Genomic DNA, 20,174 nt, shown 5'->3' with positions numbered 1-20,174 from the left:
GAGCGCCAGGTGGACAGGAGGAGTGGGGCAAGCCCCCAACCCCACTCTCTGGCAGGAGAGCCAGTCGGTTGGGCAGAGCAGTGCAAACCCCTGCGCTCCAACCCTCTGCCCCAGGAGCATGCCTGGGGGGTTCCTTGCCAGAGTGTCCATGGCCCCCCACACAGCTGCCTGGAGGTGGTGAGTGGAGGCATCCCCGATCCTTCCTGCCTCCCCTCCTCCATCCCGTCATTGCCCATCCCAATGCGCCACACTCCCCAACCTTCCCAGATGAACCCTCAGAGTTCTGACTTCAATAACATGATGATAATGCTGATACTGTATCAAGTTCATCCTCAACATGAATAAAGGTTAGTACCTGTACTGTAGTGAGTTTGAATTTCATTAAATTTTTTAAATAAAACCTGTAGTACTGTACTGTATTGTATAAATTAGGGAGGTCATCTTGTGAGCCTAAAACCTAAACCCTTATTTCCCATAGACCCTTGGTATCTTTTTTACATGATTTCTATTTGCACGCTGTTTTTTTAAGAACATAACCACAGTGTAAATCGAGGCCTGACTTTACAGTGTCTTTCCCGGACAAATGTATTGCTACGCAAACGTCATGGCGGATGCACCAATTCCATAGTTTTACCGCCCACGCAGAAGGGGTGGTGTGAGCACCCACCTGTCTGACGATATAATACACTGCTGACATATTGTCCGCTACTACTTGCGTGACCTTCCCTTGAAAGTGAGGGAGGAACAATCTGAGGGTCAGATGAACAGCTCTTAGTTCCAGTACGTTGATGTGAAACGTTCTTGAGAAGACAAATGTCCTTAAACCATTAAGTGGTTCTATGTCCCCATAACTTTTGGATGATCCATATGAAATCACTGTCTGGGATGGATCCGAGGGATTGAACTGTATACCTTTGAGCTCGTTGGTCCTGTCTGACAACCAGTCTAGTGAGGTTATAATGTTCTGGGGCATCATGAGCAATGTGCAATATCATCTGCATAGATGAATTTACAGGATTATGTGACCAGAATGTCGCTGGTATAGAGACTGAATAGTGCAGGTGCTAAAACAGATCCTTGTGGAAGGCCACTGTTCAATCTCTGTGATTTGCTAGCAGATTCACCAACATGTACAGTGAATCTTCTATTACTCGGCATCTTAATGAGGAGAGTATTGTTGATTATCATTAGCTTTCTCATGCCAACTTCAGCCAGAGACCTTTGAGCCATACAGTATTATTTGCAGAAGAAAGGTCAATTAATCCTGCAGCTGTTTTTAATTTTAACTGATAGATTTCACAGATTCTATGCAGCTGGTTAAGGCCAGTACCCGGCCCAGGTTCTTCAGGAATCCATCCAAACCTACTGCTTTCCTGGGCTTAGTGTTGAAGAGACCTTTGTCCGTTTAATCTACTGTTAAGGGGCAGAAAGGGGTGAATACAACTGGCACTACTTTATTGAGCAGTAAAGTTGTTTGTGGACTTGCTGCCTTATGTCTTTATCCATCGGCACATGGGAGCTGGCAATCAACTCTGCAGCAATGGCACCTGCACTTACTTGGGGCAGTTTGCAAGCTGCTGGAGCTACCCTGCCTAATTTCTCAAATTCATAACTGGGGATGAAGGGGAGGATCCATGAACTGAAGGCACATGCCTCCCCTCTTGCGTGCCATGCACTTCAAAAATCCGAGACCTGCTCCGGAGCTAGAGGGTGGACTAGGGCCATCACCGTGGCGGAACTCTTTGGAACTAGGAAGGTACTTGGGGTCAAGACAGGAGCAAGATCTGGCTGTGACACTGAATCCAATGGTCCACATGGGCTAATCTCCCTCACTGCTGTGACTGGGGATGGGGCTGATCTCCACTTAGGAACCATAGCAGTGCTAGCTGAAATAAGCAGAACCAATAACTCTGATGCATGGGAACTGGCACTGCTAACATTGGCAGTCTTTGTCCTGTGCTTCTTTTTCCTCAGTGCCACAGCATCTCAGGCTGACGATCCTTGTTCAGAGGTACCACTCATGTCCATCTTCCAGATCCTGGAGGATGCAGTCGGAGCCAATTCTGCAGCTGTGGGGGCCCAGTCAGAGTTGGACCATTGTAAGACATGAAATACTGCACTGGTGAGGGCGGCCAGACTGGTCCTTGACATTTTCTCTATAACCGAGGTGGAGGGATGTGATCACATAGGCCTTGATTTGGACACACATGTCCTTGAAGGTTTGAAGGGGAGAGGCACAGGAACCAATCCAGCCCTGTCAGATGACGTGGCTTTTTGAAACCCTGCAGTCTGCTGGAACCTCCAGAGACCACCAGCACAGAGGTTGGTAGTCCTTGGAAGCAAAGTCTGACCTTAAGAGGGTCTAACCTTAAGGGCCTCCTTAAAGCAGTAGTTGGAGATGAATCGTTCCATCCTGGAGGGCTCTGGGGGTAAGGGTCCAGCAAATCAAAACACCCAGATGGCGAGTGACCTTCACATAGACACTTTAGGGACATGTCATCATCTGATACCAGGAAAATGGCTGGACAGAAAGCGTATCTCTTAAATCAGGTTCCTTTGGCTTCCTCGATTCCACCATTATTCAGAACTGGGGAAGTACCCTAACTGTTAGTAGCTAACTGAAAGCTAACACTAACTAATTTTGAGGAGAAAACTCTTGGCTTCAAGGAACTGGAGAGTTCACATCCATCCTGGCATGTAATTGGAAGGAACAGAGGCGAGAAGGGCATTCCACCCCTTTTATAGCCTCCACCTTCGGTGCATCAGGATGCCAAGTGGAGGGATGGGGTGCAAGAGCACTCTAGCTGATATTCCTGCAGGTGGATTCTACCGCAAGGCAACACAAATGGGTGCAACACCCGTAAATAGGAATATGCAAAGCCACTTGAAGAACATCATTTGTACTCCATGATCTTTACTGGCTTACAATTAGCTGCAAAGTGCAATTCACCATGCTCGTTATCCATAATTCTTCAAATGGTTTGGGATTCTGGTATTTTACTAATCTCTTCTCCTGTGTGCCACCTAACTGCATTTTCAATGGAGACCTTGGTTCTGGAATTCAATCCCTCTTGAAGTCTGCTAGACTCTGATGGCCTTTACGATGTGGTTCAAAATGAGTGTGTATTTAATATGATTATTTGCTCATCTGACTCAATAATGGATGAAAAGATAGGGATGACGGTAGGGAATGGTGCCTGCTTTGTTGATAGTAGCTATTGTTCCTCATTTTTCTAAACACTGGGATATAGTTACAATACATGTGGCAAAAGTTTATATAAAGAGTTTTCAGCATCTTTCAAGCCAACATGGCCAATGGTAACATCCTTGAACAAATATCAAACTCAGCTATTATGGCAAGGCAGGAAACAGATGAAGCACTAGTTCTAGCTACTTATTGGAAGCATCTAGCTGTAGCATAGTAACAATTGCTAGAAGAATTCTGCTTCTCAGAAGGCCTTTTCAATTATGACAGGAGATATAGCGGACAACTAGCTAAAGACGGTTTAATACATAGCTAGAACAAATAAATACTAAAATGCAATTTGAGGGAAAGTCTATAAACCTTTAAAACATTCTGTTAAACATGCTGGAGGCTACGTAATCCATGAATGTAGGCCTACTCAGCAATAATTATCTTTAAAAAGAATTAATTTAATTAAAGTTGACAGTGTCTTGTTAAACGTCTCCTAATTTGATTATTTTAAAATATAGGTATGGACAGAGCATTCTTTACATAATACATCTGATTTTTAAAAGATCTAAAATATTTTACAATAATTTTCTGCTCCCTTATTGATGTTTATAAAGGTCTTCTTCACAAAAAAGAAACTGACTGACAATACAGGAGAAATTGTGAAACCCCTGAACCTCTGAAACACAAGGTACTGCCAAATACACAAACTTTTCACAGTACCATATACAAAACTTTAAAGATTAAGTTTTCAAGTTGATGGTACCCTAGCTGGTAAAGTCAGCATCTAAATAAAGAAGGACAAAAGCTTCTATTCACAATGATTGGTCATTACAGAAATAACATCAGATTTAAGATAAACGAAGTTTCTTTTAAAGCTGGACACCTGACATCCATAACGTCAAGATATATTGACAAATACAGTAATAATACGAAAGACAACCACTTTAAGACTAAAATTAGTGTACAGAGGGGTTAATGAAGACATTTTGCATATTAATCAATAGAGCTGTGCAGTACAAACATCAAGAACTTTACATTAAATGCAATTTCCAAAAATGTTTTAGTAGCATTAGAAGAGGGCAGACAAAACAAGTTCTTACCATCCATCTTGTCAGAAGTATCCTCTTTGTTGATAGAGCAGGCAAAGAAACAGGGAAAACTTAGTGTGTTAGAATGAAGACTTTCATAACACAGAGTCATAAAACATTCATTAAAGAAACTATATTAATAGTAAACACTGCGAACATCTGTAGATCTAATTCATGTGTGTAAACTCTAGAAAAGTCAGTGGTTCCCAACCTAATGTATGCAAAAATATAAGATAGGGTACAAGACCCCCTCAAAAAGATGTGGAACCTATTTGCATTATCTAGATTTGAGCAAACTCTGGAAGCAAATTTTATGAACTTTTTCAGGATACATCAACTGCTTGGTGCTCAACAGTCAATGAGAATTCAAATTTACATACATTTATAGTGTTACTGAACCACAGTGACCCCACTTCTGAAATTCTGCCACTTAACTTGAAACCTCAGAAGGGGAGGCAGTAGAAATTTAAGAAAAAACAGGCCAGCACAGTAAAGGAAGAAAAAAAGGAAGGTCGACTAGTACATACAGCTTAAAAGCAATTAAAGATTTTTCTACTCATTTGGCATGGAGTGTGGTGTATTGCAAAAAAGGAGCACCCAGATTTTGAGTATAATATAAGCAAAATAAAGGCTGAGTACCACTACAATACTTACTAGTGCAGTGTTTCTCAAATGTGGTCACTATGACTGCATGCAGCCACCAGAGTTTTTTTCCTGCGGCCACAACAGCCTCTTGTGAAGAGATGGGGGAGGAGGAAAAGCAGTAGCCCCACCCTGAAGTGCTCAGGGGTGGAATTCAGCCTCCCCCCCGGTTCAGCCAGAGGCTCGGGCGACAGGCCATAGTCCCCCGTCACCTGGCTACAGGGTAGGACTCTGGCAGCGGGCTTCAGCTGCAGGCCTCCTGAGGTGGGCTTCAGCGCCCCCCCCCCCACCAACTTCAGGGCTTTGGGTTTCAGCCTCCCCACAGTAGCAGGGCTCTGCCCGTGGGTTTGGAGCTTCAGCCCATCCCCGACTCCACCCATGGGGCTCTGGCTCTGGGCTTCTGCAGGGCCGGCCTTACCGGGCGCTGTGGTCCAGAGGCAAAAAATGGGGTGAGCCTGGGGTCTGAGACCATGGAAGGGAGCCTAAGGCAATGCGGGAGGGGGGGAAGCAATGGGGCCAGGAAGGCAGCAGGGGGCCAGGGGCACCAAATTATAACTGTAAATTATTTTTACTATTGAGTCTACAAAAAACCCTACAACAATCAATTACAATGATTTGGACACATAAATATGCATATTTATTTGTTTTTCCTGAAGTTACTTAAGTATTTTAGGAAATAAATTGTCAGACTGTCCACCAACCAGAGTTGGTGGCTGCACTCAGAGGCTGCCAAAAAATTTGTTGTGAGAACCCCTGTACAAGTGAGATATGTATAATCCGCTAAATGTTGCTTATAAGGATGCTAGTAATTTCAGGCCTCACAGCAGAACTAACCTCAAAATGGCTAAAGTCTGGCAGAGAATGTCTTCCTGATTCTACAGCTACAAAAACAAACATATGTTCTAATGCAGTAACAGCACAGGGGAGATCCTTTTTCATCAATAATCAACAAGCAATGACAGGTAGAGGTAAGTAGAGACCTGTGTGCTCCGGTAAGTTGGTCCTGATTTCTACAGCTACTTTAAATTTTAAAAAAAGATTCTAATTAAATAATTAAATATGTACACGAACAACACTGTCAGTACAGTGGCCCTGGTATTTATTTTTATATTAAACTCTCCACATGGAAAGACACAGAAACCAAACTGGAAGCAGGATAAGCACATTTGTAGGACATTTCTGGTAAGATGCTCAGCAATGAAATAATTAACAAATTTGCCCATTTAAACAGTCATTTTAGGTTTCAACCACCCCACTGAGATGAAAGGGACAGTTTACTCAGTACTGTTTCATGCTTCCAGCACATTCTGGCATGCTACATTGCTTCAGTTTACACTCAGTTCATATTTTCAAGGGTATCTTCTTAACTAAGAGTACTAAATTATTTATTTATTTTCAAGAGCTGAGACTCTGGAGCACCTTCCTGCAAGGCAGATCCTACGGTGAATCCACAGCCAGCAAATATATGGATCCCAGGTCACACATCTTTAGAAGGGGCAGGCACATACCACCCACTGTTGCAGTAGTTTACTAAGTTTTAGAATTCTGAATCTTCAGAAATTCCTATCAGTCATGCTGCAAGCATAGACCCAGAAATGGTAATTTCTTGAAAAACATTTTATTTTAAGAGGTTATTGTAAAAAAAAAAAAAAAAAAGTACGATGAAATAAATTTAAAACATAAAAAGTAGACAGTATTCTCTTAATATTTTACAGAAACATAGAAAAGGGGATTTTGAGAGGCTATCAAATCCATCCCCTGCACTGAGGAAGGCCTAAGTAAACCTAGACCATCCCTGACAGGTGTCCCTGACCAACCTGTTCTTAAAAACCTCCAAAGGCATGGCTTCCACAACCACCCTTAGAAACCTAATTCCAGGGTTTAACTACCCTTATATGATACATCTACACAGCAACTAGACACCCAGGGCTGGACCATGCTAGCCAACTCAGGCTCATGGAGCTTAGGATGCGGACCTATTTAACTGCTATGTGGACTGTCAGGCTCAGGCTGGACCCTGTGGTCTGGAAGGATCCCAGAGCTCTCAAGTGTAATACTCAGCACTTGACTTTACTGAATTTCATCTTGCTGATTTTAGGCCAATTCTCTAATTTGTCAAGGTTACTTTGAATTCTAATCCTTTCCTTCAAAGTGCTTGCAACCCCTCCCAGCCTTGTGTCACCTACAAATTCTATAAGCACACACTCCATGACATTATCACGGTCATTAGTGAAAATATTGAATAGGACCAGATGCAGGACTATCCCTGCGGGACACCACTAGATACATCCTCCCCAATTTGACTGAGAACCATTGAGAACTATATTTTGAATATGGTTTATTCACCAGCCTGTGCACCTACCCTCATCTAGATCACATTTCCCTAGTCTGCTTATGAGACCATCATGTGGGACTGTATCAAAAGCCTTACTAAAATCAAGATCTTGTCTACTGCTTCCTGCTTATCAGCTACACCAGTAACCCTGTCAAACAAGGAAATTACATTGGTTTGGCATGATTTGTTCTTGACAAATCCATTTATTGAAGGATTCCTTTTAGTTTTCAAGTCATTAAAGAGCTCCTGATGGAGCCATACTGGCCTCTCATTATTATTCCTATCTTTCCTTCACATCAGTATAGTTGGCATTATGCATTTAATATTCTCTCTATGAGAAGCTGCCAGCTATTCTGAACATAGTTTAAGACCTATTTACAAGGAACCCACATGTGGCAAGGAAAATAAAAAAAATGTATAATCGTAATTATATGCTGAGAACAATAAAGAAAAAATATTTTGCAGTATGTGGTACATTTTTCTTACTCTCCCCTCATCCCTTCTTTCCTTCACAATTCTAAGACTTCTACATTTTCAGTTTATAAACACTATATTTTTAAAAGTACAAGGATACCATAATAAACTCAAATACCTCAGCCTATTAGTGCTATTACGATACTACACAGATTCAGACACACCATAAATAAGAATGTCATACCATAGACAAAAATAAAAATATGTAGAATTTTAAATTATATTTCTTGTGTAAGATTTCTCTATTAATTGAATCTATTGTTTGGCACTACCAGAACACAAAGAAAGGGCTGAAACAACCTTTTTACAATTATTGCTTGATTATAAGAACACTTTCTAATTTGCATTACTAGTTAACACTAATCATTCAGAGAAAGAGAATAAGACAAAATAATAGCTATTCCATTTGGACTAATGTACATTCATATTCTGTTTTACCTTTAACCCCCTAGACCAATGTCACGAACAGTATTATCGGAATTCTTCCATCAAACATACATCTCAATGTTCATTTTTTCCATTTTAATCTAAGAAGGTGTGACAGAATGTACTCGTGTCCACACCCTACACACCATTGTAATAATCTTTGTAGAATGTACGCCTTGTGAAGTATCATTTGAAAACTCAATTTGGTGGTCATTATTATCATAAAATGTTTGTGGCAACACTGCATGTGAAGTTATAAGATTCCACCGTGTGGTGTTATTAACATGTTCCAAACTAAGGTTGGCAAACAGGTCTGTCTCAAACAAAGGAACGTGTGCTCTACTTAATTTTCATTTACGCAGTAAACAGAGCCATCAAGCAGGAAGTGAAACAAAGGAAACTGAAAAGCTTCCCCATAGTCTTTTGTCTCCTGTTACCCAGCGAAAAATGGTTTTCAAGAGGGGAACCGCAACTCCAAAAAGGAGGGACAAACACCCCCAGGCACCCCTCTTTCTCTCCCTGCCCATCACATTCACAGCACCAGAAGTGACGAAAGAAGCATTTGTTGGACACTGGGAGATGGGATGCTGACCTAAGAAGTTTTGTCAGTGAGACTGCTGAAGGCATGTGGTGAGAAAACTTGGCTTTGAATTTAACATAGTTTGTTAAGTTAGGCACTAGTTGCATTTTATCTTATTTTTCTTGTAAACATTTCTGACTTTTATGATTCATTACTTGTACTCACTTAAAATCTCTATCTTTGTACTTAATAAACTTGTGGGGTTGTTTTTTTTTTAATCTAATCCAATGTGTTTAAAATGAAGTGTCTGGGAAATTCCATTTGGGGTGGCAGGTTTTGTGCATATTATTTCTATTAAAGAAATAATGGACTTTATATAAATATGTATGGTCCAGGAGAAGACTGGGCAGTTCAGGGCATACATTTCTGGGGGGAAATCTAAGACTAGGAGTGTGTTGGGGAAACCCTGCAGTATAACCCAGGCTGGTAAGAGCCAAGGTGTGGCAGACTGGCTGCAGTAGACAGACAGACATAGCTGGGAGTGACTTACATGCTGGAGGCTGATTGTGAGCAGTCTCTAAGCTGGAGGCTACAGCAGCAAACCATTGTAAAGGGCACCCCAGGTTAGAGGGTAACACAGCTACTCATTAGTCTGGAATGTGCCCCAGGTGTGTCACAAAGGGATAGGTTGGTTTGTTTTTCTAAAAAGACTCCAAATGACAGTTGCCAGCGAGACAATACTTTCCAGCTAATCAAAGCAAGATTTAAAGAATATGTTAGAACGGATCCCGAATATATCCACTAAAAGAATAGCTATGAAACTAACAGCACGAGTAAATCCTCCTCCTAGTCATTCCCCTGCATACAACTTCCAGCATTTACCCTCTTGAAAATTTGTGTGTTCTTTTAAACTCCTATCTAGGTGGTGTTGGGAATGAAAAATGTAGTCCTTTATATGTTCTGAAAGCACAACACTGTTCTAACCAAAAAATTTATTTTTTCTATTTAATTTAGCAAAAGACCAAAGTAATCCTTTCACTTTATCATAGGCAGGATAACGTCATTCTTCTGTATCTCTTCCTCCAACACTATTTTAATTTGACCTTTTCTTTTTCTTTCTTCTGTCTCTACCATGCCTCTTTCCTTTGCTCTTCCCTCCCACAATGCTTGTAGAGTAAGGCTAAATCTCGGCCTTGCCTTGAGCCCTGAAGAAGAATGTGTTGTTGTTGCATCCAGGAGCAGATCATGGACAGATTATGACTCAGAGTTCATGTTTGGAGTTCGCAACACTTCTAGCATCCAACACCAGAAGTGCTATCAGTGATAGACCTCTCCTCAGAAAGATATCATGGTAGCACTTCTTACGTCTAACAGACAGAAGTAGTGTTACTCATTGACAAAAATGCAACTTAGGTGAAAATATACACAGAAGTGCTGGAAAACCAACTCTTCCAAACCAACACTGTACACAATTGTACAGAACAGTGAAAAATATGGAATACAGCTTGAAACATTTCACCATGCCTTAGTTACAAAAGTATTTTAGATTTTTTTTTTAAATAAAATGGGAATTTGAGATTTCTAACAGTGATTGATATATTGCCTCTAAAATTTGACAGAAACCATGACTGCTCCCTTCTACTGAAAGCTTTTGCAGTCCATTTATCTGTCGCTGGAGATCAGAATGAGAGTGTCTCATATACTTTAAGAACATAATGAAAACACTCTTTGCACTGACCTTCTTCGATAATGGAAGCTCTAAAGCAGTGTTTCCCAAACTTGGGACACTGTTTGTTCAGGGAAAGCCCCTGGCAGGCCGGCCAGTTTGTTTACTTGCCGTGTCAGCAGGTTCAGCCGATCGCAGCTCCCACTGGCCGTGGTTCGCTGCTCCAGGCCAATGGGGGCTGCAGGAAGCGGTGGCTGGGATGTCCCTCGGCCCACGCTGCTTCCTGCAGCCCTCATTGGCCTGCTGCAGCGAACCATGGCCAGTGGGAGCCGCGATCTGCCAAACTTGCGGACGTGGCAGGTAAACAAACCAGCCCGACGCGCCAGGGTCTTTACCTGTACAAGTGGCGTCCCAAGTTTGGGAAACACTGCTCTAAAGCATCAAGAACACTTCCATGCCTCAAAATTAGCTCTCCCTTAAAATCATCCATAGAAACCCAGTTTAATCAAAAAATGGAGCCAAGACAATAACTCCTAGTCAGACAATATTGATGTCTCTTAATTCAAGCACTTGGTGCCTAGGTACTACTATTATGCGTGCACCAAATATCCATACACAGTACTTTCCAATAACGGAAGTATTTTTTCATTACCATTTGCTTTCTATGAACTCCAAGAAATAGTTTACAGTAAAACAGAATCTCTCACCTAGTGAAGCATAGGATCCAGGAGGTAGACCAGCAGCAGACAAGCGCCCAGCTCCTGTTGGCTGTCCAGCAGCATGGCGTGCCTTTGCACCTGCAGCAGCATTAACATCAATGTCACTGCGGGACCTCTGCAGTGTTCCTGGACTTGGAGCAGTCTTGCTGCTACTTCCTGAAACTAAAAAGGGTAAAGATGGTAAAATTAAATCTAAATTAAGCCCACTTATTATCAAAAGTTAGGTTAAGATTTTCCATCTCTATCCAGTATATGGTCTTATAAACCATACGGTTAACTTGATTCAATACATTCAATACAATCCTAAATAATATAAAAAGTAACTATATTAAGAGAAGGCTAAGGTTGCAAAATCAAGCCCACAAAAGGTACTAAAATGACAGAATTGTGGTTGCCTGTGCACCCTTAATTCGGCCCCTCTGTGTGCCTGTATTACGATATAATCTTTAATTACAGAATCACATACTATTTTTTCCAGTAGGATCCCTGCCTTATTCAGTGCATAGAATAGACAGTGCTCACGGAAGGGGGATCATTCATTTATTTTATCTTCCTCATTCAATGCACTGTCACAGGCCTTATTTAATACACACCATTCCATCTTCCTGCCCTGTGCACGAAGTACAAAAGCACTAATTTCCACATAAGCAGTTCTGTGGTCCATTCATCATAGTATCCAAGTGCTTCATAAACATTAATTTATCTTCACATTATCTGTGAGATTAGGTGATATTATCATCTCCAGTTTCCAACTGAAGAACTGAGGCAAAGAGAGAAGGACAAATTTGTCCACTGATTTAAAACGCGCAACTTGATACAACTAGGACCAGATTTTTAAGAGTACTTAGCATTTTTCTAGCACTTTATATATTCACAGCACAGCTCTAGTTCACTTCAGGTATGGCTGTGAGTGTTCAGCATTTCTGCAAATCAGACCACTGGGTCTCAAGTTTGGCATCCAGAAAATGAGAGACATAATGGCCACCGGTAAAAAAGTGTGGTTTAAGTAACTTAGACAGCATCAAATAGGATCTCTGTGACAGAAACAGGGATAGAATTTGATTTTCTAGGGCACAATTCAACTACCTTGCCTATGAGACTATCCTTTCTCTTCCTGTAGTCTCCTGCCTCACTCAAAACACTCTTCCAATTTCTGCATTAGATTAAGCAAAAGTCCTACAGACAACAACAGTCTCATTCACTACACAACCCTGACTCATTCCCTGATCAGGTCCATCTTGCTCACTGAATGACGCAGTGGTCCTGCATAAAAGAATAGTATGAGATTCTTATCAACGCATACACACAAGATGGTAAACTAAGGTAGCAGAGGTAACTTAAATTCTTGCATTTAACCACCCTTTGAACTTTACAGTTTCAACCTAATATGGGGGGGTGGTGGTTTTTTTTAAATCTATTTATTTATTTAGAAAGTTTAACAGGTTTACAAATCACAGTCATGCAAATATCAGAAACAAATGGATAATTACAACAGTGAGTTTATTTTTTTTGTTTAGAGAAAAATTACGCAGCAATATAATCCTCAAATCTCACTAACAGAATGTTACCTTATTACAGAGTGAGCCTCCTTACACAATCCAGGATGTGATATTTCTGGTAACTTTATTAAACTGAGCGAAACTACCAATTGCTCATATTTATCAAATCAGGCATGTCTATCAAACATTAATATTAAGACAATTGGCAGGTGTGCATTTTTTTGGCAGGCAAACATACTTTAAGCATTGAATATGGTAGCCACATATCTAAGGGTCTATTTTTGCTGGGTACATAGATAATTGATGTGTTCATTTTTCTATTACAGAAAAAATAGAGTCTTACGAAAAATGATAGCAGTCTAAACTACAGGTGGAACTGGCATCAATGCATATAATAATGCAATTCTGTATTCGAATAAACAGAAAAATACAAAAAAAATCTTAAATTACAGCTAAGTCTAATTTAAAATAGGAACATAACTTTCTAGATGGTCAATTTATAAGACAAGTCTATTTGTGTGAATTGTATAGCAATGAGAGCATACCTCTGCCAGCTATACTTGCTGGGCTGGCTGTGGACCATTTAGAAGATAAAGGACGACTGAAAGAAAAGCAAACAATAACTATATTAGTAAGAAATGAAAATTACGAAAACACTTTTCAGTCCTTCATCTTTTTACCTCCATTTTCTGTTTCTACTTTCTGGAGTGTTTTCGTGTAACACACATACTATATAGAACGACGCATAAAGCATGCTCATCCTAATACATCATCTGCTTTTGCACATTACAAAATTAATTCCTTGCTATAGTATTATTTAATACTTTGGTGACTGCAGACATAATATAAACCCTTTAATATAAACGGCAGGCATACAGAACTATCAAGATCCATCCAGAAGCTTGAGGAAAATATGTTGGGTGCTGAAGGTGGCTCGATTCGGTTTCTCTTGCTTTGCTTTCCACACCTCCTCACACATAAACCCCACTTTTTTTTAAAAAAAAAAATCTCTTCTGAACCTACTCCCTGCTCCAACTCTTGTTCCACATTTTCTTCCAATCCTGCCTTGGTGAGTAGTTCTGCACAAACAAAATTTTCTGGTGCACTCCTCTCCCTCAATCACTAATTGTCAACTCTCTCCTCTCCCTGAGGCACACAGGCACAGAGTAAGGAGCCAAAAACCAGTTCTCTTGTTCTCAAGAGCAAGGAACACTCCCTTTATTAGTGCTCAGCCTCCAGTTCTGGCTATATGCTTCACAAGTGAGAAAAGGAGAGACTAAAAGACAAAAGGAGACTAGTAGAACACTAACAAAATGAGACGACATCTGATGGCAGGATATTTGTTCATTGATTCATCTATAACCATTTCTATGTTAGGACACAGCTTGGCGGAGAAAAACACAAACAATAATCTGATGAGGTTCAACAAGGATAAGTGCAGGGTCCTGCACTTAGGACGGAAGAATCCAATGCACCGCTACAGACTAGGGACCGAATGGCTAGGCAGCAGTTCTGCGGAAAAGGACCTAGGGGTGACAGTGGACGAGAAGCTGGATATGAGTCAACAGCGTGACCTTGTTGCCAAGAAGGCCAATGGCATTTTGGGATGTATAAGTAGGGGCACTGCCAGCAGATCGAGGGACGTGATCGTCCCCCTCTATTCGACATTGGTGAGGCCTCATCTGGAGTACTGTGTCCAGTTTTGGGCCCCACACTACAAGAAGGATGTGGAAAAATTGGAGAGAGTCCAGCGAAGGGCAACAAAAATGATTAGGGGTCTGGAACACATGACTTATGAGGAGAGGCTGAGGGAACTGGGATTGTTTAATCTGCAGAAGAGAAGAATGAGGGGGGATTTGATAGCTGCTTTCAACTACCTGAGAGGTGGTTCCAAAGAGGATGGTTCTAGACTATTCTCAGTGGTAGAAGATGACAGAACGAGGAGTAATGGTCTCAAGTTGCAGTGGGGGAGGTTTAGGTTGGATATTAGGAAAAACTTTTTCAGTAGGAGGGTGGTGAAACACTGGAATGCGTTACCTAGGGAGGTGGTAGAATCTCCATCCTTAGAAGTTTTTAAGGTCAGGCTTGACAAAGCCCTGGCTGGGATGATTTAATTGGGGATTGGTCCTGCTTTGAGCAGGGGTTTGGACTAGATGACCTCCTGAGGTCCCTTCCAACCCTGATATTCTATGATTCTATGAATATTCTATTACTCAAGACAAATATATACAGCTCCTAAGCTTTAAGCTGGCTGGCAGTATGGTAGGGCTTGTATTGTGCTGGTACATGACAGTATGGTGTACTGACACCTGTGTCAAGTTGCTATATTGCTTTTATAAGAAAATCTTTAACTGTTTTGGTTGCAAAGAAAACCTCAAATATGCAAGTATTTAAAGTGATGCAGAGATTTCTATGCAAGTGCGCAGAGCCTGGAATAATAGCTCTGAAAGGTTGTGAATTGACCCATACATTTGATTCAGGAGATAATTCAGATGTCCAGTGATAATTTAAATGTCAGAATTAACTATTTCATTCCTCATGTGAGAAAGGAAATGGAGATCGCAGATCTGCACAATTTACTGGAAGTGACATCTCATTTTTGTGACATAGCTAGGTGGTGTTTGGAAGATACTGCCATTTATTTTAGCCAACTAAACTTAAGGAGCCAAGCAGAGCATATGGGCATATTCAGCCCCAGTGAGGGGGAGCCAAGCTCAGGAAGCCCAGTGGAGTTTAGTCAGGAGGCCCAATTTTATTTTGAACACTTGCACAATCTAATTTAATGTCTTTTTTTTTTTTAAATGACTCACATGGGTGAAGCTTATTTTGTGAGCAGAACTCAGAAGAGTACTCTCTGCAACTCCCCACACAATTCTACCCCTAACTGCCACGATCATAAAAGTTAAAACAGCATAGTCAGGAAGGTAATCTAGGTAAGTGCTGGTCTCGGAGTAGCTTGATTAGTATGTTGCAGATCTTCCCTTTCTGAAGTGATCTAATTAATTTAATTCAAATCAGTTTCCTTGTAAGATTGAAGGAATCCATTTACCAAGCTTTGTAAAGCTTCTATAATAAGAGACATGATAACTGAAAAAAAGAAAATATTTAGTTCTCAACTCCTTTGGCTACTGGATGAACTACACAGGACATTTTTTCCATGACAAAAAATTATAACATTAATACTAGAGGCTATTAATTAAATGGGGCGGGCGGGGAGAAATGTGACATTTAAAACTAAAAATCCTTCTAACTTTTAAAATTCTCCTTTTGTAGGTAATCAAAATTTCACATCAAAAATTTACTTTACAATCTTGCGAATCTATTTTAGTAAGGATGCTGGCAGAAGTAATATCACTTATTCACAGAACAATAGTGCCCACAGTATACTGTACAATTAATCTTGGGCCCAAAGGATCTGTAAGATTTATATTTATTTAAGATTCTTGTAAGTTAATAATGTTGAAAACCACAGAGAATCACATATACTGGTAAAAGGTGACATACTGATTTGGCAGACTCCCAAGCTCAGTGTAGGGAAGAGGGAAGTGAACAATCACAATAAAAGCCAGAGTAGTAACTTCAGGGTAAAAAGGTAAAAAATCACTCATTTGTTTTTATTTCAACTGCTTTTAATATTCGTATTTCCTCCTCCAGCTCCCAACATTCCTACACAATTTACCTTAAATAGTTTGGGAGTTACATGGCTTCCAAAACACAGATGTAAAGCTACTACCCAGCAAGGGTAAGTCCTTTGATAAGATTCCATCTTATCCATAATTTAATATTCAGTCCACATGCAACCCTTCAAGTTTCATGAACTAATTACTAATGAAGTTCCTAGTAGTGATTATGCATTAGCTTAAGCAAAGGGTAAGCAAACCATCTGTGAATGTACATATTCATTGTTGAAGATACAGTGTTGCCAACACCATTTCCTATAAATTTCTATTTAAAAATGTTTAGATAATTACAAATGACATATTGCAGCTAAAATTTGGAATGGATAAAGGGAAGGAACTCAATTTTTAAGGCTACCAGTCAAAAGTATTGCTGCCAAAAAATTAACGTTTCAGTGTTTGGGTGGGCATGTTTTCTACTCCCCTTTGGCCCACAAACAAAATCAGTGAAATCAAGTTAACTCATTTAGGAAATCACTTATCTAGACTAAGGTCTTGACAGTTTCGTTTTCCCAAAATTTGGCACCATTAGCAGATTGGTTCTGAGAACTGAAATGGTATATTTGTTTTCCATACAGATTTCTTTTGTAGCCTATAGAAGATGTGATCTAAGAACAGAACCTCATATGTTCGGGATGTCTTCCATAATTTGAAGGATAGAACCACCACATACTACTCTTTCCATCACCACATGCAGCTTCTATTTATGAAGGCCAGTCCTTTTCCCATGAGGCTTCTAAATGAAGAGAAGGTGTACCTATTGAGGATAGCAGTACTGTGTCAATTTCAGCTAAGTGCCAATTTCAACTTCATTTTGGCAATTAGAACAATACTGAAAAAGAAAACTGAAGCAGTACTTGAGAAGATAAAATTAACTCATTTTTGTTCATCATGGAACTCTCACTACTCCACTGTTCAGATGAAGTGTAGGCACATTAGAACCAGACAATTTTTATTCTTTCAAACTGGGAATCATTTGACACTTACTTGAGGCTCTCCTGTGAACTTGAAGATGACCTGTCTGACTGAGGGAGAGATGCTACACTGCCAGAATTCTTCAAGTAAGTCTGGAGACTTCTTTGATATGACGGCTCAAGGTTATTGTACAGGGCCTCTGCTTCACCAGGAAAGTGACTTCTAAGACCCAGGTAAGTCCTACAAAATAAAAGAATAGCCAGGTAGAATTGTTACAGGGTTTGTTTTTTGTTTGTTAATTTTTTTTTTAAACTACTAAGAAAAAATGAAAATCCAGCTGTGACACAGGCTAGAAAGGGTTACACAACTAGTAGGCTAACTGACCCAAATTCAACCTTTAGAAACACATTAAAAAAGTATGTAAATGGTAATTAGGGCCATTTCATGTTATATAGACTAGAGCTTTGAAATGGAAACCTGTATTGTTAGAGAATTAGAGGTAATACTAATTGAATGTGTTTACTTATATCTTGCTAATGTTAACCATGTAAACAGACAGTTTCTATTGATTCAGAGATCAAAAGGGAGTATTAACATTTAGATGAAACTTGGATGTGACAACGTCATTGCCTATATTTCACTTTGAAGTTAGTAGTAAACCTTCTATGAACTGCTTAATTAATAATTATCTTATACTAATCAATGTAGCCAACAACCAGTGATGCTTAGGAAAGAGAAGGTTACTTCAAAAGACTGTTGTTCACACAAGGACTGCAGGCTGGCAAGAGGCTGCAAAAAATCTCTATAAAAACTCTTGGGACCTGATCCTTTCATCTCAAATTTGCTTATGCTTCATTGGGGGAGTTTGGACCACAAGACTGAGATCTCCAGTGCAATCTGGATCACCCTGACGTTGAACATTGGACTGAACCTATGGACTAATTCTAAAAGAACTCTGTACAACTCTAAAGCTCACCATCTCCACTACGAAATTGACCTAACAACAACATTCATGTCTGTATGTATAATGATCTTTTAAATCAGTAGTCTCTCTTTTCTTTGTTAGTAAATTTTAGTTTAGTTAATAAGAAATGGGCTACAAGCATGTATTTGGGTAAGATCTGAAATATTCATTAACTTGGTGGGTAATGTGTCCGATCTTTTGGGAATCGTAGAACTTTTCAGATGATGTACAAGATTTTCAATACACCTCATCATATTTGACTTGGCTGTCTGGTTGGGAGCCCAAAGACTGGGTTGCTTTTAGGGAACTGTTTTTGGCTTCTGGGTAACCAGTAAGGTACTGCAGAAGCTGTTCTGTTGTTGGGTTGGTAAATCTAAGTATCAGAATAACCACCAGTCTTGGGGATTCTCTGCCCCATTCTTTGCAGTTTGCCCTAATTGAGCAATCTCAGAGTGGCTCCCCCGGGACCCCAGTCACACCAGCACTGAAATATGTGCTGAATGCTTCCCCACTAGCCAGGTTATGGAGGCATCTAGCACGAAAGTCTGAACTAATCTTTCCAAAATAACTTCTGTCCTCCCATCACATTCTCTGTGAAACTCTTTTGATATTTCCTGCTCACTGAAGATACCCCAGAATACACCATCAAATATTAGCAGTCAATAGTATCTATGATGTCACAGAATGATCCAGTTTAAGAAACTTTCAGTGAACCAGCAGAATATAAAGGGCTTTTCTCAAAAGGGAATTTTTTTTTAAATGTTAGTTAAGATTTATGGTGATTTAATTTTGCTTCAGAGTTTGCCTTTGAAGTAAATTATTATTTTGGAAAACAGAAGGTGCTTGAGAAATAACATTGAGAAATACTAGATATTGATTCTGCATTTTAAACAGATGTACTTTTCATGTAATTCAGAATTCATTGCACATTACCCAAATGTAAAAGACTGGCCTCGTGGCATTGCAGCAGTGGTCTGCCTTAACGGTCTACAGCCAAACTAAAGCAGCCATCAGAAGTGAATTTAGCCATCCCCAGTTCCATTTATCACAATCAGGTGAGGATTTCAAATCCTAACTGGGACCATTTGAATGCTAACAATAAGTACTGGAAGTTTTATTTTCACTGCTAGGCAAGGTGGTACAGTGGAGAGGCTACAGGACTGCACTCAGGACACCTGGGTTCTATTCCTGGCTCTGCCACTGACCTGATGGGTAACCTTGGGCAAGTCACTTCACCTCTCTGTGCCTCTATCAGGCAGATGGAGCTCATCCCCCAGCACAGGCAGTTCACCTAGGAGAAGGAAAACTCTGATTTCAAACCAAATGGTCTGTCAGGCCTGGCCAGCTAGTTTGTGAAAATTGTGCCAATCACACATGTTCCATGGGTCTGTACCACCACCGGCTGACAGGCAAAGTAGGAGTAATTTTGTCTTCCCTGCTCAGTGTTCTTGAAATGAAAGCAAGGAAATTAAATGTCACAAAGCTATGTTGATACACATTATGTTCACAGATTTAATCTACCAAAAGAAAATAAACTTATGGTTCTTTAAGAAACTCTCACATTGCACACACCGTACATTTTTCAGTTTATATTTAACAGTAACTAGAAATTAAAAGTGTGTGCTATGTGAGGTAGTGCTGCAATAAGGATTTTAACTTTTTCACTTACTAAACTTTGAGCATTTAAATCTGTAAATTTAGTATCTGATGAAGGGTATTTTTGTGCATTTGGTTTTAATGTATTTGAAACAGATTATGAAAAGAGTAGGGGTTGAACACTAGCCTTATCCATTAATTTTCAGTTTTACTTCTTATACTTGTGTTTTATTCTTGTGTAACTGTATGACTCCATATGTGACAAGCAGTGAACCACCTATAGAAAAAAGCATCTTTTATAACAGAAAATAAAAAGCATTCTTGTCACAAAGAAGGGCAGATTCCAAGTTAAAACCTTGCATGAAAAAAGGTACCAACGTTAAATGGTCATTTTCATGCTACTTATATGCTTCCTTATTATATTTCAAAGAACTGTTCGTTACCTTTATTGACAAAA

The 20,174-nt window shown here is 40.0% G+C and overlaps 1 protein-coding gene across 46 annotated transcripts in view; it reads right to left on the bottom strand.

Annotated features, from left to right (window-relative positions):
* CLASP2 (cytoplasmic linker associated protein 2) overlaps positions 1 to 20,174 on the bottom strand; it is a 271,237-nt gene that overhangs the window by 110,588 nt on the left and 140,475 nt on the right. For 41 of the 46 annotated variants that reach the window (XR_012157456.1, XR_012157457.1, XM_073333055.1 and 38 more), the window contains 4 exons: positions 17,230 to 17,397; positions 13,111 to 13,166; positions 11,055 to 11,228; positions 4,297 to 4,320 (listed from right to left, as the gene is read on the bottom strand). Coding sequence is in view for 44 of the 46 variants with exons in the window: in XM_073333055.1 (XP_073189156.1) it covers positions 4,297 to 4,320; positions 11,055 to 11,228; positions 13,111 to 13,166; positions 17,230 to 17,397 (422 nt within the window). In the remaining 2 variants the exon portion in view is untranslated. The remainder of the gene's footprint in view (positions 1 to 4,296; positions 4,321 to 11,054; positions 11,229 to 13,110; positions 13,167 to 17,229; positions 17,398 to 20,174) is intronic. The other 5 variants (XM_073333026.1, XM_073333035.1, XM_073333049.1 and 2 more) reach the window with 1 other exon arrangement.

Source organism: Lepidochelys kempii, chromosome 2 (assembly GCF_965140265.1).
Source record: "Lepidochelys kempii isolate rLepKem1 chromosome 2, rLepKem1.hap2, whole genome shotgun sequence".
Taxonomy (NCBI): Eukaryota; Metazoa; Chordata; order Testudines; family Cheloniidae; genus Lepidochelys; species Lepidochelys kempii.
Note: the sequence above shows the minus strand (reverse complement) of the source record. Positions and strands in the feature narration are given on the sequence as shown.